This window comes from Alexandromys fortis, unplaced genomic scaffold, assembly GCF_014885135.2.
Source record: "Alexandromys fortis isolate MF-2015 unplaced genomic scaffold, M_Fortis_MF-2015_v1.1 scaffold_10, whole genome shotgun sequence".
Taxonomy (NCBI): domain Eukaryota; kingdom Metazoa; phylum Chordata; class Mammalia; order Rodentia; family Cricetidae; genus Alexandromys; species Alexandromys fortis.
The window spans coordinates 19,650,086-19,668,432 of record NW_026067895.1 but is presented as its reverse complement, the minus strand read 5'-3'; the positions used below and the strand labels follow the sequence as shown (position 1 = coordinate 19,668,432).

At 43.3% G+C, this 18,347-nt stretch overlaps 1 protein-coding gene across 4 annotated transcripts in view; it reads right to left on the bottom strand.

Annotated features, from left to right (window-relative positions):
• Hectd2 (HECT domain E3 ubiquitin protein ligase 2) overlaps window positions 1-4,470 on the bottom strand; it is a 60,857-nt gene extending 56,387 nt beyond the window's left edge. For all 4 annotated transcript variants that reach the window (XR_007595131.1, XR_007595132.1, XM_050160568.1 and 1 more), the window contains exon 1: window positions 4,219-4,470. Coding sequence is in view for 2 of the 4 variants with exons in the window: in XM_050160568.1 (XP_050016525.1) it covers window positions 4,219-4,350 (132 nt within the window). In the remaining 2 variants the exon portion in view is untranslated. The remainder of the gene's footprint in view (window positions 1-4,218) is intronic.
• Between the last annotated feature and the right edge of the window lie 13,877 nt (window positions 4,471-18,347).

Below are 18,347 nucleotides of genomic sequence, written 5' to 3'. Positions count from 1 at the left end.
ATATGCTCTCCCCCACCTCCTCTATTCAAAGAATTCCAAAGGCTTCCCCATTAACCACAGGGGAATCGTCCAAACTTCTCCAGCCCCCAAGCATTCTTGCCTCCCACAAATCCCCAGCATGCTTCCACTGGGCTTGTTTTATTGCTCCCTACTTTTCCTCTTTAAGGCTTGCTCATGCTATTTTCCCCATGTTTACTTTGCATATTTTCTTTTGCTCATCCAGATCCTATCATTCCTTGAATGGTCAGCCAGCTTAAACAATTACCTCTACATCAAGGCCTTTCTTCACAGTTCTGCGCACAATGATCTCCTACATTACAAACTGTTTCTGTAGCTTATTGTAAGGTTTACATACTGACTTGCTCTTTATCCATTAGCCTCGAATCACCTGAGGCAGCACCTTGTAGGCTAGCTTTGACTGTGTCTTCTACAGCATTTAGTAAAGCTAAGCATAGAATGTTCAGTGATTGGTAGTTCTAACTTGGTCCAGAGACAGAGAAAACAAACTTTCCCTCATTGTCCTCTATAAACACCTTGTGTTTTCCCTCAAACTCTTCTCCTACCTATCTGACACAGTCCCTAGTCTATGGGCAAACTGAAAATCTAAACTAGGGATGGAGTTGTAACTCAGTGGTAGAATGTATGTGCACAAAGTCCCGAGTGTTTGATCCTCAGCAAAACATACACACACATTCACACACACATGAGGGGGGATATAAAATTTAGTAGCTTTCTTGCAAGAGTCCATTTTATTCCTTGGTATATCCCATTCCATGGAGACAAGACTGTCTCTTCCCTGTCCAGTTCATTAATTATTAAAGCAATCAAACTTGTCCCAACTTGCTTGAGTTAATTCTGCCTCTCTGAGTATTTTCTCCTGTTTTAACCACGTTTTTCTACTATTTGTATTAATCAGTAATGAATTTATAATATGCGCCCCCACTTGAGTCTGTCGATCAGTGTTTCCATCAGCAGCTCTTCACATGCACACACCACTTCAAATTCTTGACTAGCTCAGCTCTGGCCTTGCACCGTCTACAGCACGAGGCCAACTCTCAATGGCTGCCAGTGCTCTGAGGGCTCGATCTGGGGCTTCCTGGGCTTCTCTCACGAGCTACTGTAACAGTCATTCCTTTCAGCATCCCCACCCCAGCATCTGTCATACAGCCACATTAGCAGCTGTTCCTAAGTAGACTTGGGATGAGGGTGTAGTTTGAAAACAGATTCTCATAGATCTTTTAATTCAGTGTATGCAGAATCAGTTTCCACTCTTAGTTATACAAAGGAGTTAAAAGAAAAATACAATGTCTCCATTCCATTCTCTGAAATTCTGATTTACAGAGCTTCTAATGTTTCCCAGGTGACTTTACTGTGGTTTCATCAAAGGCTGGAAACCCGTGTGGGTTGGGAGTCAGGACCTCAACACGCTACCAAAATAACTCGATGGTTGGTCTAGTTTGAGTCCTGTGCCAGGGATCTTCTGAATGGAACTGCATTTGGCAATGAGGTAATGCCAGGATTTATCAGTTTCTAGCATTCTCTCTCCCATCCTAGAAGGAGAATCGCTAAACCTTCGAAATATAGCTTAAACTTTTCAGCTTCTTAAGGATCAGCATGACCTGGCCTCTTCTTTATTTTGGACAGCTGTCATCCTTGCCTGTTTCCACACCGTCATAACCACGGCACACCAATCTTCTGAAAGAGCCACGACTACAGGGTCACTTGAACTGAAACACACGCTCCATTTGGAAAGACGGAGCTATTAATTTGGGGTGAAGGAAGAAGCACTAAAATGTCACCCAAAGTAACTGATGTCAACATAGGTTACTAAAGAAACCTTGAGTTCTGCTTAACCTGTGAGGAGTCTGAAAACAACCTAAGAGGCAATAAACTGTCTTTCCCTGTCCACCATATTTCATCAAGCCTTCCCCACTCCACTGGTGAATTCAGTCATCCCAGTTGCTGGCTTCTCCTGATCTACAGAGGTCAGCATATTTTTATTTAGGCCCTTTATTGTGATGCCTCAAAATTTTTAGCTCTGAAAACACCCTTGGCAAATACACAGTACACAGATTGTTCCCTTAAAGTACCATTTAAAACTCCGACAGCAGTGCCAGAGCCGAAAGATGAAAACCCTTCAGAGCACAGAAGAAGCTGCCTTCCTAGACCAAACTGTTCTCTCCCCCACTGCTTACTTAAGGTTTAAAATATCCTTAAACTATAGACTTTTTGACTAGTCCACAATCCTGAAATAAATGTCTTTGCAATTCATTTGGTGGGAAAAAACATGACTCTGACTTGAAATGGCAGGAGGCAAGTAAGTTTTTTAACCTTATTCTATTAGTATAATCAGACAACAAATTTTCTACAGTTTTACACATGATTGATTTTGGGAAACTGGCTGGGACTTCACTGTAGGCATTCCGTGTACTATATGTACTTAATAACCTTCTTAAAATCTGAAAAACTTGAAATCACAAAGACCTATGGGCTTCAGATATTACACGTTAGGCTTACATCCACACTGAATCAACTTCTGTGATTTTTTCTATTACAAACCTTCCTTTCAGTTATACTGGTATAAATACAGATTTGGGGAAGGGTACGTGACTTTAGAAACTAAAGTCATTCATATAACTGCTTCTAAAAGCAGATAGGTTCCCCAAGTCCTTAATAACCACCTTAGGAAAAAACCCGCTGGGAGGCTGGGGAGGTGGCTCAGCAGGTAAAATCACTTGCCTCTAGGTGTGGGGATCTGAGGTCACATCCTCAGAACCCGTGTAAAGATGGGCTCAGTGACGTGCGTCTGCCATTCCAATGCTTGTACACATCAGTATCCTGCCAACCTGGCTTATGAAGATTCGGAAACAAGACATCTTGTCTTAAATAAGTTCCAAGATGAGGACCGACACCAGAGGTTCCCCTGACCTCTGCGCTGCACACCCACACTCAGACACTTCCGTACACCAGACACAGGCATGGAGAGAGAGAGAGAGAGAGAGAGAGAGAGAGAGAGAGAGAGAGAGAGAGAGAGAGAGAGAGAGAGAGAACACTGGCGTTAAGAAATCCTACATAATAAGCTCTGAAAACCCAGGGCACAAGCAGCCGGAACCGGGACTGCAATTTGAATGACAACTTGCTTCGAAGCGTTTCCCAAGGTAATCCCTAAACCACAGCCGCAATTAACCAATCAGCTGGAGCTACGCTTTTAGATAATGTCACTGCTGTTCACGGTTTGCTGCATTGACTTAGGGTAAAAGAATTGTCTTTGCCAGTTCTCAGTTATTACAGGCTTTAGACATTTTTCAGAAACCTACCAAATCATAATTCCAATACTAATACTTCATAAAGAGGAGTGAGCTATTTTAGTGAGTTCTTAGTCATTTTAGAGGGCGGCTTCGAGAAACTAATTGCAAGTAGAAATTTAAAAATGTATAATATCCCCTAAACTTTTTACTATTTTGTCATGTACAGATGCGTGACAAGTCATAACCTTTAAATACAGGAAAGCAAACTTACCCAAAGTATTTAAACAGTATGTCAAATAAAAATGTCAAAATCAGAGGTTAATTATAAGCAACCAGACTCACAACCATCAGTACAAACAGGGGAAAGGGATGATGTCCCATGACATCATTTGGCAGTATGTAGTTTGAAGGCTGAGAGCGCCTTCCAAATAACCATTGAAAATGCAGCTGGCAAATTACCCCTATTAAGCTTCGATCACTGAGTTTTAAAAGAGGAAAAAGCCCCTCTCCTTTAAGGCACATGTCTGTACCACATGGAAAAATAAAAGCATCAGGGATGCATCTAACCTCCCACTACCCTGACAGCAACGGAAAGGTCAGAATTAGGTGGAAACTCGCCTCGGAGTCTGTTCAATCCGAAGGGAGAAAGGACAGAAAAAGCGAAGAAGAGGGAAGCGCTGCCTCGGCGCCCCCAGGGCAGGTTTTCCATCCCGGTGGAAAGCCACCACGGCCGCCCTCCTGACATCTCTGCTCATCCGTCAGATGATGCCGACCCTTCCGACAAAGTAGGGAGCCAGACCCCAGAGAACAAGCAAACGCCCAGCGTCGGGCAGCGGACCGCACTCCCCGAGCGGGGCAGGCAGAGCTCCCAAGTGTTCGCGCTTGCCCTCGAGGCGCGCCTTCCCGGTGTCCCCTCGCCAGGCCGTCCTCACCCGCCGCCCGGGCGCCCCCCGACCCCCGCTGCACCTACCGCGGCTGCGCCGGCCGACACGATGGGCGGCAGCTTCTCGCGCTCCGGCTCTTTCCCCTTTTTCTCCTCAGAGGCGGCCGCAGCCCCGGCCGGCGGAGCTCCGGGCGAGGGATCCCGAGCCGCCTCACTCATGTCGGCCCGGGCGGCTGGGGCGCGAGGCGGCGGCGGCGACGGCCGGACTGCAGCCGGGGAGGCGCTGCTGCTGCCGCGGCCGCGAGAGGGCTCTGGGCCGCAGCTTCCAACCGCCGCCGCCACTCCGCCCCCGCCCGCCCGTCCGCTCGCGGCCCCGCGCGCGCGGTCCCGGCCCCCGCGCGCGCCTCCGGGGGCGTCCGGATGTCGGCGCGCGCGCCCGCAACTCCGCGGCTCCGCGCGCGCGCGTCCTGGACCGGCCGCCGGGCTCCGCCGCCCCCGCGCGCGCCCCGCTCGCACGCTCGGCCGCGCGCCGCGCCGCGGGTCGTCTAGGGCTCGGGCCGGGCCTGGCGTCAAGAGCGGGGACCCGCAGAGGAGGCGGTTTCGGGGGGAAGTAGGGGAGGACGCCGGGCCGCCATGTTGCTGGCGATCTGTCGCTTGAAACAGGGACCCCGGGACCGCGCGGTGGGGTCTCGTGGGAGGGTCTGGACTCGGGTGGGCGACGGGCCGGCGGAGGATCGGACACGGACATCGACCCCGGCTTTCCTTCCCCGAGAGCGGTGGGCGAGCAGGGGACCTGGGACTTGGCTGGTGGCCTTTGGCCTTTGAACGCCCCCAGGGAGCGCGCACGAAGCCTGCTCGGGGTCGCGAATGCCTCTTGACCGTCCCTGCTCTGCGGGTCCTCCAGACCCCGGGAGACTGCTTGTTTGGGCGCCTTTACGACTCAACCTTTCCCAGTTCGTCCTGCTGTGACCTCATCCTACAGGAGAAGAGCCTAGGGTCGGGAGAGGACAATGCGGCACCGTGCTCCCCTCCCACACACACATCAGGGCAGGACGGCCAGGCCACACTTTCCATTTCTGAGCCGCGGTCCCTCATGACTGCCAATCCGCCTCTCCCTTCCCGTGCCCACGCGCCTACATTTCGCTCTCTTCCCCATCCTTCGTTCCCTCTTATCCCTTGTCCCCTTCCGTTTATAAGTTACAGATGGACATACTCAAATTGCTGAGTAATCCTTAATAAACCGCGCAATAAATTATGGGTAAGAACGTTGAAATTGAATTTAAATCATGAATTGCTTTAAATCATGCTGTTAAAATATCCCCACCTCCACCACTGAAAGACGTAGACAATTTCCTTTCTCCTCGCCCCCTCCTTTTCCTTTTATCTGTCTGCTGGAATGGCAGAGACACCTGCTGATGGAGGGGCAGGCAGAGAGGAAGTATTCACTGTACCACTTACTAAAAATAGAGAATTTCTCGACATTGAGGTCTTGCGATTTTTAGTTGAGACTTCGTTATTTTATTCATGGTGAAGGTAATTTTCTAATCCAAGAATACTCAGCTCCAAATACAAGGAGCAAGAATATCTCTGAAACAAACTCAAAGGGGGATTTGGAGGATGTCATTTTATATAATTCAGAGTCGACAGAACTAAATACTAAGTTCTTCATGGCATGGGGCTGGTGTTGAAGCCCAGAATTTGCAGCAAGCAATAACGCAACTACGATAGTGCCTAATATATTTCTTTTGAAATGATAAGTTTTGCATTCATTCATGGAAGGCTTTATGGTTTTAGTATAGTTGCGGTCACCAAACATTCCCTTATTAACAAGAGGTGTGGAATAAGTATGAGAAAGCAGTCAACAAAAAGTGTTTCAGTACTGATTGTCTTTAGAGCCAAGTGATGACGTAGGCATTACTCCGTGGCATCCTTTTCCATTTCCTTTTTCTTGAGTCTTTTGTTTCCAGACCTCTTCTCTTAAGTCTCAGAAATGACCTAGGGAGAGAAACGACCATTCTTTTCTCTTAGCAGGTCAGCATGTTGAAGACTGGCAAACACTGTACCGTACAAGATGTGCTGCGCTACCGTGTCTAGACCGACAGACTAAATACTGAAGCGGTGCTGGCTTATCTTTCCTATTGTCTACAACTAAATTTAGCAGTTTACTATTAAAGTACTTGGCTGAGAAACGAGTTGGATGCCATGCCTTATGCTGCCACTTTTCATGTGTGAGACAAAATAGAAGTGTGTCTGTACATCTAGTCACACCCAACAGAACAAAAATATTGAGATGTTGGCCAAACCTGGCAAGTCAGAAATGTTCATTTCTGCTGCATCAGAGGAGAGAAGCCCGTGGGGTTGGTTATTCACCCTTTACATGGAAAAGATAAGCAATATGTTCACTTTGTTTCCGCTCCCTACTAAATAGATCCTCTCAGTTTACCTGACCTAATGTCTCTTTCTTACAAGGCCTGGGTAGGAAGTGGGAGGTAGACATGTGTGTGTTCTTGGTAAGCTAGAGGCTTGAAAGACAACTGCCGCGAAAGATGCTGTGTGCCCAGTTTGGGGCTGGGAGTCACACAGAGTTCTGGCTGTTCTGTATAAATGCATACGGAAGATGCTTTTCAGCCACACCAAGTGTGATGGTCAAGAAAAACTCATTGGCTTCAGAAGAAGTGGGGACCTTCCTAAGTCCAGATGCAACTGGACTGCATTAATCGGGTTTCCCATCGAAATTTAGAAAGGTGACCTACCTGAAAGGGAGTGGGGGAGGGGAGGGTGAAATGGGATTTTGAGGTGTAATTTCCAAAGAAGAATGTCAAAGATGGAGTTAGAAGGCAATGGAAAGTCGAACTTACAGAAAACTTCTACTTTAACCACACACAATAATAATAATGTGCTAAACAATAACAAAATTGGCTCTGGAAGAACATTTAAGAATGGTTCATAACCAGCCATTATGAAATCACCTGATCTATTTTAAATTTTCCTTCAATCTTAGTTTTAAGTTTTGTCACACTGATTTGTTCTGTGTGCCACATTGCGTATGTGGAGGTCAGAGAGATAATTTGTGGGAGTCAGTTCTATAGTGTGGGTTCCTGAGGATGCAGCTCAGGTGGCCAGGCTGAGCAGCAGGTGTCTTAATCCAGCAAGCCATCCCATCAGCCTTGCAACGTATTTTTTCCATCACTTTTTATTTTACATACTAACTACAGTTTCCCCTCCTTCTACCTACCTCCTACTCCCCCATCTACTACTCCTCATCTCCCCTTAGAACGTAAGGCCTCCCATGGGAATCAACAAAGCACAGCACATCAAGCTGAGTCAGGACCAAGCTCCTCGCCCCCTGCATCAAGGCTAAAACAAGGCATCCCACCATTGGGAATAGGTTCCAAAGAGCCAGCTCAGGAATCAGGAACAGGTCTTGGTCCCACTTCTACGGGCCTCATAAAAGACCAAGTTACAATTGTCACCCAGATCTTGTAACATCGTTTTAAAGACAGCATCTTCTTCATATTCCTGTTGAGTATTGTCCTGAAGTCATAAAGTTGGTAAATATACTTCTTTCAACCATGCTGACATACTTCCTTGGCCATAATGATTGTGACTTTTTGGAGGGGGGAAAAAAACTAATCTATTCCATTACAGAAAAAAAGTAGAACATACTGCCTATGAACATGGAGCAAATAAAGAGAAAAGATCCTGTTCCACTATAGATATTCACTAAGACTTTAGGATATCTCCCATAACTATTTCTGCTTCCACACATAAAGATACGATCCTTTTTACTTGATTTTTTAAAAAAGGAAACAAAAATTCAAAACTGTACCCAGACACTGTACTAAACCTATGCAGCCCCTGACAGCTTTAAATGGTGGAATAATAATGAGAAAAGAAAAGAATATGGAGTCGGGTGGGTAAGGAGATGGGGCGGATCTGGGGGAAGCTGGAGGATGGGGAAGAATATGGTATGAAAAAATTATAATAAAAATGTACGAAACAGCCACCGATGGCAGTAGGGAGAGGGTTAGCAATGACTCGTGGATGGAGGTCAGAAGGTGGGGGCTGGAGAGGACAAAACTGGGGAGTGGCAAAGCTGCTTTCCTAGAAGTAGAAGATGGGTTGGCCCTGGCAATGGCGTTGTTCACCTGTGAAAAAAACTTGGAATGGGTGAATTGCATGATATAGGAATATGTTTCACATGTATGGAACTGTTTAGAAAGAACACAGTCCAGCAATTCAGAGCAAAGAGAGGATGGACTTTTTAACTGTGTACAGTGCTGCATAGACCCAAGACCGAGGAAGGGAGTGGTGATACCACACTTGGCACTTTTGGACTGGATGCCCCTTACCACTGATTTTCAGTGCCCTCAGCATCTTAAATCTTACTCTTCGCCTACCTCGGGTCTTGCCTTCAGTTTCTTCCCTACTCAAATTGCCACCAGAATGACCTCTTAAAGTATGTAGAATTCTTTGCTTAAAAACACGTTACTAGCCTCTCAAAGCCCTTACAATAGCAACCCAAACCCCCTGCTCTGGCATTCACCTGAATTCTTTGCAAACAAGGATTTCCAGAATGCCCTAATTAGAGTCCTTTTTCTTTCTGCTCCCAGAACACATTGTACATATTTACTTTGCATTCACCAACTGCGTTGCGTCTTTGTTATTTGTTCCACAGTAAATTCAAGGAGAAGAGGGAAGCACCATGACTAATGACTCCTCGAGCCCTGCAGGGAGCATACTATGTGGAGTGTGCTGTTGTGGCAACTCAATACGCTCAAATTAATAAAACAAGATGTTTCTGTAATGTAAAGGGTACTGATATTGTTCCCAAAGAGGAATTAGAAAAGTACCCTGCAAGATAGGCTATGCTCATGTAGAGGATTTGGTTCTGGTATTGTTACTTTTTCATTTTAAATTTTACTTATTCATTTTGGAAACTGGGTCTTGCTGTACAGCCCAAGAACTCCCTTTGGAGACCAACATGGTCTCAAACCAAAGTCGGTTTCCCCACATCTGCCTCTCAAACCTTGAGGTAACAGATATGTGCCACCCTGGTATTAAACACCTCCATTTTAAGAACAAGACCATCAAAAGAATGTTCCATGATGCTGGGAATGGTGCATATTTTACTGTTCGATGGAGCAGCCACTAATTGTGTTTCATATATGAATGGTCATGTGTGACTGATGGGCATCATCAGAATAGCTCTTGGGTGTTATCTCAGCTACAAAAGAGCCCCTCTAAATTAGTGGACCCTTGATATAGGTGGGTCTTCTATCTATCTGTTGCTTTTATTGGTTAATTAATAAAGACAACTGCTTGGCCTGATAGGTCAGAACATAGGTGGGTGGAGTAGACAGAACAGAATGCTGGGAAGAAGGGAAGTGAGGCAGACGCTATAGCTCTCCTCTCCAAGTTGGACGCAGGTTAAGATCCTTCCTGGCAAGCCATCACCTCGTGGTGCTACATAGATTATGAAGTATGGGTTAAAGCAAGATGTTAGAATTAGCCAATAAGAGGCTGAAACTAATGGGCCAAGCAGTGTTTAAAAGAATACAATTTGTGTGTTGTTATTTTGGGTATAAAGCTAGCCATGCGGGAGCTGGGTAGGAATGCAGCTTGTTCTACAGACCCTATCTAAATAACCTCCACTCTGAGCCTTATTTTTTCAGAGTACATGCAAGCCAATCTTCACAAAATTAATGAATGCAGATGTACAGGCTCTGAGGTCAAGCCTAAGAAGCTAAATTATACTCCCTAACTTTTGGGATGTCTTTTAAGAAGCATACTGTTTCCACAGGAGTTTGAATTTATGGGTAATGCAAATTACATTTGACTGCATCTTATATTTGCCTAGGGCTATAGAGAAATGATCTAAACTGAAAAGATTAACAGCAAAAAAGTGTCAAGATGGCTATATATGTTCTCAAGTTGATTTTAAATGGCTTCTTTAGGCACTTCTAAAGGAATGTTTGTATACCTACACACACATATTACACATTACTATTAAAGGATTCTCCTCGAATATCACATGTATAATTCTCCTAATTGTCTTACTTGTCTATATTGATAACTTCTAAATTTCAGACCTAATTTTACACTTGCCTTTTTACTTGCAAGAGATAAAAACAATAATAAAATAATAAATGACACATGAGAATTATCCTGTGCAGTATATCCTATTTACAATTTTTCTGAGACAATAACTATTCTAAGTTAGCATCAAAACAAATCAAGATGGCAGTCATTTTATTCACTCATCCTCTTGTCTTGTTAGAGATGCCCAATTAAAAGTGGTTTCTTCTCTAGTCTTTCTTTTAGCTAGTGGTGACCATGTGATATGATTCTGCTGAATGAAATGTATTTTAGGGGACGTATTTGCCACTGTTTTCTGTCTGAAATGAGAATATAGTGTTTGGACATGGCACTGTGCTATTAAGCAGAAGTCTGGAACATTCCTGAAACTGTAACTGCTATAGCAGCTATGACTGCTTGTATTTGGATTTCTTGCTATTCAATTAATTCCTTACCTTGTTTAAATCCATGTTGAATGCCCCTTTCATCATTTGCGTTAAATATATTTCTGTTATTTTCAACATGTGCATGCATGTGTATGAAGACACACTTCACAAACACACATACACCCATAGACACATGCTCCACAAATTCGTATATACCACACACACACACACACACACACACACACACACACACACACACACACACACGTGTAGTGATATGTAAAGTAAAGGCTTTATGTCTGACTTTAAGTGAACTATATATGAAAATCTTTGTGTCTGGCTTTGAGTGAAGTGTTTCAGCAAAGTCTTTTTCTTTTTCTTTTTTTTTTTTTTTTNATTTATTACATCCATATATGCCCTCAGGCCAGAAGAGGGCACCAGATGGTTGTGAGCCACCATGTGGTTGCTGGGAATTGAACTCAGGACCTCTGGAAGAACAGTCAGTGCTCTTAACCTCTGAGCCATCTCTCCAGCCCAGCATACATGTTCTTACAGAGGTTCCAGGTTTGTTTCCCAGCACCCAAATGGTGGTTAATAAGTACCTGTAACTCCAGTTCAGATCTGATGTTCTCTTCTGACCTATTAGGCGCCAGGCATGCATGTGGTGCGAATACATGCGGGAAAATATTTATACACATAAATTTAAAAGGGGGCACCTCTTTGGTTCCACCCTCAGCATTAATCTTTTTTGTTGTTGTTGTTGTTGTTTTGTTTTGTTTTTCGAGACAGGGTTTCTCTGTGGCTTTGGAGCCTGTCCTGGAACTCTCTCTGTAGACCAGGCTGGTCTCGAACTCACAGAGATCCGCCAGCCTCTGCCTCCCGAGTGCTGGGATTAAAGGCGTGCGCCACCGTCGCCCGGCAGCAAAGTCTTTTTCTATGTTTGCTTTAATCAGTAGAGGCTGAGAAACTGTTTTGAGACCATTTGAACCTTGAAGATTTGTTGTCTCTCTGGAGAATCTGCACTTGGTGTTACGTGAGAGCTTGCAGCTGCCCTGATCTTGGTCCTAAGACATTCCTGAGAAACCTAGCTAGCCATAATCAAAAGGGACTGAGATGTGTGTGGGTTGTCTGCTCTCCAGGCAGTAAGAGCAAGATAACTTTGGTAGCTGGAACTTTTCTTAGCCCCAATTAACGTTGTCTACGTTTGGATAAAGTAACTGGAGTGAGGTAGCTTCTGTTTCTTTATAAAAGGGAGGCTTAGCATCTTGGTGAGCTTCTCTCGCCACTGTGGCACCTACAACAGACATCAAGCAAAACACACGCACACGTATATACATGCACACACATACATACACATACACTCTCCACATACACACATATATACACACTCCACAAACACATGGGTTTCTAAATTTTGTCTTAATTCACTCAACCATGCAGTTTAATTGAATTTTAACTGAGAGAACTTGCATCATGTGATATCTCTAATTGAAGAAAATATCTTAATCTTACTGTTAGAGCTCAGGAAATCTAACAACCTTGATAAATTGGCAAACTTCCTTCTTCAGAGTAAGAAAAGATGCCCATGGATTTAGCTCCCTGCATTGGAAACAATAAGCTGTGAACATTGCCTTTAGCTCTGTCTCTTCTAGTTTTTTAACTAGATTGCTCTTTGAGTTAGTTCCCTTGCACTTGAATGGGTGTTGCAGGGAAAACAACAACAACAACAACAAAAACAAGGAAGCATGCAAAAGGGCTTTGTGAGCTATAATGAATTTTAGTAACTGTAACTTGATGCTCGCTGCTGGATACCAGAGACTGTGCTCAGCACTTTTATTGATTGGCATCTGTTTTCTTCTCAGAAATCCACTTTAATGGGTATTGTTGTCGAACAGGACTTCTTCCATTTTATGGATGAAAGAAGGAATCATATCTGGTATACTGTTTGCTCAGAGTCATCTTTTTCCTCTCCTGGTATACTGAAGGATAATGTATTGAGGTAAGGTCGACAAACAAACATGAAGATTTAAGGTATATAACGTGATGTTTTCACACACACACACACACACACACACTTGCTGTGAAGAGACACCATCACCATGGCAACTCTTACATAGGAAAACATTTAATTGGGGCTGGTTTACAGTTTCAGAGGTTTGGGCTGTTATCATCATGCTGAGAAGCATGGCGGCATGCAGGCAGACATGGCAACTCTTACATAGGAAAACATTTAATTGGGGCTGGTTTACAGTTTCAGAGGTTTGGGCCGTTATCATCATGCTGAGAAGCATGGCGGCATGCAGGCAGACATGGTGCTGGAGAAGGAGCTGAGAGTTCTACATTTGGATCTGCAGGCAGCAGGAAGAATTTGCCACATTGGTCATAGTTTGAGCATATGAGACCTCAAAGCCCGCCTCCACAGTGATATACTTCCTCCAACAAGGCCACACCTACTCCCAAAAGGCCACACCTCCTAATAATGCCAGTCTCCAGGGGCCAAGCATCAAAACACATGAGTCTGTGTGGGCCATTCCTTTCCCCCAAACCACAATTTTAAACATATACACACCAAATACAGACACCACAGATTTAACCCAACACAAAAATAGTGGGTGACTTCATTAACCCACTCTTACCAATAGCCAGGTCATTCTAACAAATATTAACAGAGAAATGGGAATTCAATGATGTTGTTGCTCATACTGACCCAATAAACATCTACAGAACAGTCTACCCAACACTACAGAATATATATATTTTTTGATAATGCAAAGAACGGATCTTAAAATACATCATATAATAAGACATAAAGCATGTATTAACAAATATACAAAACTGGAATACTGTCTTATATTCTTTCTGATCAGAACAGAATAAAAAAGCAACAGCAAGAGAAACTACAGACACACAGAGACTCATGAAGATTAAAGAACACACTACTGGATGATGAATGGGTCATCAAATAAAGCATGAAGGAAATTTAAAATTTTTCCTGGAAATATGATAATGAAATCATAACACCCAAAATCTACGGATTCAATTATAGCAGTCTTAAGAGGGAAGCTAACATTTTTTTTAAAAATCAGATCTTAAATAAATAATAAAGTCTTTAAAGACCTTGGAAGAACAAAAACAAATCATAACCCCAAACCAGTAAACAGAAAGAAGGAATTAAAATCACGGGCAATTTTGATGAAATGAAAATTTATAATACAAAGAATCAATGAAACAAAGAATTGGTTTATTAAACAGATAAAAAGATAGGCAAACTCTTACCCAAAATAATCAAAAGGAGAGAGGGGAAAACACAAATTAATTATATTAGAGATGAAAAGAAATGTAACAGAAAACCATGGGACAGAGCTGGACCCGTTGGACTCTCCCTGGGGCTGAACGGGATAGTGAGTGTTGTGACTCAGCCCTCCCCACAGAGCACCAGGGAGAAACACACACATTGAGTCAGGAGCCTCTCAAAGCAGGAACTCATTTAATAGTATCAAGCAGGAACTTATATAGGGCTGTGAGATGATAGATAGGTAGATAGATAGATAGATAGATAGATAGATAGATAGATAGATGATTGATTGATAGATAGATGATAGATAGATAAATAGATTGATTGATTATAGATAGATGATAGATATATAGATAGATGATAGATAGATGATAGATATATGATAGATAAATAGATAGATGATAGATAGATAAATAGATAGATGATAGATATATAGATGATAGATAGATAGATGATAGATAGATGATAATCAGATAGATAGATGATAGATAGATGATTGATAGATAGATAGATTATAGATAGATGATAGATAAGTAGATAGGTGATAGATATATAGATGATAGATAGATTGATAATAGATAGATGATAATCAGATAGATAGATGATAGATGATAGATGATAGATAGATAGATAGATAGATAGATAGATAGATAGATAATCAATCTTGGAATTAACCTAACCAAAGAAGTAAAAGACCTCTAAAATGAAAATATCAAAATATTAAAGAAATAAACTGGAGAAAACACTAGAAGATAGAAAACCTTTTATGTTCATGGATTATTTCACTTAACATGATAATTTTCAGTTCCACCCATTTTTCCTGTGACAAACTTTCATTCTTCTTCATAGCTAAACAAAAGCCCACCCTGTATGCATACCATAATGTTTTATTTATTCATCTTTTGATGGAGTCCGCTGACTCCGACCCTTGATATCGCAAATGGTGCCAGAATAAACAGCGATGCTTCACCTCGTCTTCTCTGAGAGTGTGAGTTACACCTGTGTGGCCAAGGAGTGTGGGAAGAATAGTGGGCGCTGTGGAGTCTTCCTCAGATTGGTTTCTCATCATCTCACGTGCCCTTCTGCCAGGCTTTCCCTGCATTTTAGGGAAAGATGTCTCCATGTCTCATGTTAAATGTGAGCATGCTACTCAGGGTCAATCAGCGACAGTTCATCTTTTATCCACAATGATTAGTTCTGGGATGGGGGCTTGACCCACTGCAGGTTAACAAGAGGTAAGGAAGTCTTTTCAGAGAACACTGCTTTGCACGGAGAACTTGCAGGAGCAATCTCTCTCTGTCTCTCTCTCTCTCTCCCTTTCTCTCCCACCCCCACTGTCTCTCTGCCTCTGTTCCTCCCCCATTCCCTCCTGCTCTCGTATGGTGGATGTTCTGAAGGAATAAGCTCAAGGATGGCAAGCAAGGGAGAAAATAAACTGGGTTTTCTCTTGCTCTTGATGACCCGCGGAACTTGATTAATGACATTTTCTTCCTCATAAGAAGTGGCGTATGCTTCTTTATTATTATGTATAGTGAAATAACTCTTAGTTGGTATGATAACTTTGGGGGCAGTAAACTTATTGTTTTAATAAGTGTTATAGGTGACTCTGGATTGGGTGGCAGTGGGCTTAGGGCCACATTTTCAGACAGATTGCATTTTCAGAGAGCAAAGCTACTTGCTTCATTAACTTAGTTCTCCAAACTTTTAAGTAAAGTATGTAGGTTAACAAGAGTTTAACTGAATCACATTTAATGAATTGTATTTTGACAGCCTAAGTCATTTGTCTATAATACATCTGCCAAAGATAAATGCTCTTGAAACTTAAAAATCATACATTTTCTGCCTTGCCGTCATAAACGATTTCATTGCAGCAACAATGACACCAATTTTATGCCTTTTATATAGCGAAGTAGAGAAAATGGGTCTTAAGTAGTCATTACCCAGTAAAAGTGGAGCTGTCACCCCAAATAGTCAACAGTCAGAGCAGAGAACCTTAAACAAAACCAGCAGCTCTTATATTCTTCCTCTACACAAGTAAAAAGGGCTACAGAAAATTGGGAGGCATTGTTGCGGTTTTCAGATATCAATCAATCCTATCTACCTATATTCTGCTGATGAGTTCGTGAAATGCCAGCTGAACACGGAGGAGATGGCCTCGTGGGTAAAGATGCCTGCTGTCCAGCCTAAAGAGTGGAGTTCAAACTCCAGCATGCACAGGGTTGTCTATATGTGTCTGTGTGTGCACATATGGCATATCCACACTTGTTTTTGTGGGTGTGTGTACCTCTGAATGCATGTTGAAGCCAGAAAACGACATCAGTGTTCTCCATCACTCTCTGACTAGTCTTTTGAGGCAGGGTCTCTCCCTGAACTTGGTGCTCATGTTTTCCTGGCTAGACTGATCCTCCTGTCTGTGGAGACAGCAGAGCTCGGGTTACAGGCATGCATCAGATGCCTAGCATGGTGCGTGGATACTGGAGTTAAACCCCAGCTGGCCTATGGCTAGCCAGTGTGTGCTACTGACTGCTGACCCACCTTTACAGCCCCAGCAACAACTTCCCCTCGGGACTAATGGACCTCCATATACCTGGAATACTGCTGAAAGGTACTTCTTGATTTAGGGGGTAGGGGTTGGGGCAGCATGCAAGCTTCCCACCTTCAGTTAATCCTTTTAGGAAATATCCTTACAGTCCTACCCAGAGGGGTGTCTCTTAGTTTATCCTAGATCCAATCAGGTTGACAACCAAGATTAACATCACAAAGATGTCCAGTGTTATTAACATTTTGCTTACTTAAGAAGATGGTATTTGGGGTAGGAGAGATACCACAGTGGTTAAAATCACTGACTGCTCTTTCATAGAACCTAGGTTCGATTTCCAGCAAACAGAGCAGCTCACAGGAGATCACACACCCTCTTCTGGCCTCCACAGGCACCAGGTCTGCATATAGTATTCAGACATACATGCAGGCAAAACACTATGCACATAGAATAAAAATAAATAAATCTTTTAAAAAGACGATATTTTTTAAGGCTAAGACATGAAAGAGAAGGATAAAAATAATCTTCGAATGGTTTCTGGATCATTCCAACTCGAACTTTTAAAAGGACCTTAATTCCATTAAATAAATTAATCAAATATTAATGATTTTAAATCATTCTAAAACCTTTATCCATGGCAGGGGCCTGGAATCCTCCTGTGTGGGCACAAAGGTCTCTAAATGATGTATTCTTCACAGCATACACCAAGGTAGGATGAGTTTCTAACTGGTCCCCAAACATGTCACACCTTCTTACTAGACCCTGTAAAGTGATGAGCCCCCACCCTGTGACTGCGTTACAGTTTGGAGTATAATTGACTCCAAATTATAGAAAGTCCCGGGTAGAGAGAGTGCCCGGGCAATCCTATCCAAACACAGGGGGCATGGACACTGGAAACTGGCTGGCAGAAATCAGAGAGACTCACAGTATGAGAAGGACTCCATGTGCCATTGGTGCCTGGATGATGGAAGCAGCTTTTAAAGAGCTGAGGAAGGTCTCTGGACAAAGCAAGGATCTCAGCCTTGGATTCTGTCAACAGAGCTCAGTCAGTAGCCTCCTTAACCTGAGCCTTGTAGACTCTCAGAGAATTCAGTCAGGTCTGTCTCGACATCTGGCCAATAGAATCGTGAACTCATACACGACTGCTGTCTTAAGTGGTTAAATTTGTCCCATTTTTATATGTGTCTGTGTATCTGTGAGAAGTGTGTGTGTGTGTGTGTGTGTGTGTGTGTGAGAGAGAGAGAGAGAGAGAGAGAGAGAATTATGCACACACACTCCTGCACATGCAGAATCAGAAGACGATGTCAGCTGTCCTACCCTATCACTCTTCATCTTGGTTTCTTGACACAGAGTCTGTCATCGAAGCTGAAGCTGGCCTACATAGCAGGAAGCCTCAATAATCCTTGAGCCTCTGCTACTCACAACACTGGAGTGGCAGGCAGGTGTGGTCATGCCCGGATTTGTATGTGAGCTTTGGGGATTTGAGTTTATGTTGTACAGCAAGTACTCTTACCCACAGAGCCATCTCCTCAGCATTGTGCTAATTTTGACACCACAATAGAAAACTAATGTAGTCAAGAAAATTGTGAACAGAATGTTCAAAGTAAGGGGACCTGAGAACCGCCATTTACAGGATCATTACACAAAGTGGTGGGGAGTAGATACTGAAGATTGTGTTAAACCCAAGCTATTTCTAAACCTGTGGGGGGGGGTGGGTATGGGTGTGGTTTTGCCTTTATGTGTGTCTGTGCACCACTTTGCATGCCTGGTACCCATGGAAGCCAAAAGAGGATGTCAAATTGATGTGGGAGTGTCATATATCAATCTGTTGATTTCATTGGTTAAGTTATAATAAACCAGCTGCTTGGCCTCATGGCTGGAACATAGATGGGAGGAGTAAACAGAATAGAATTCTGGG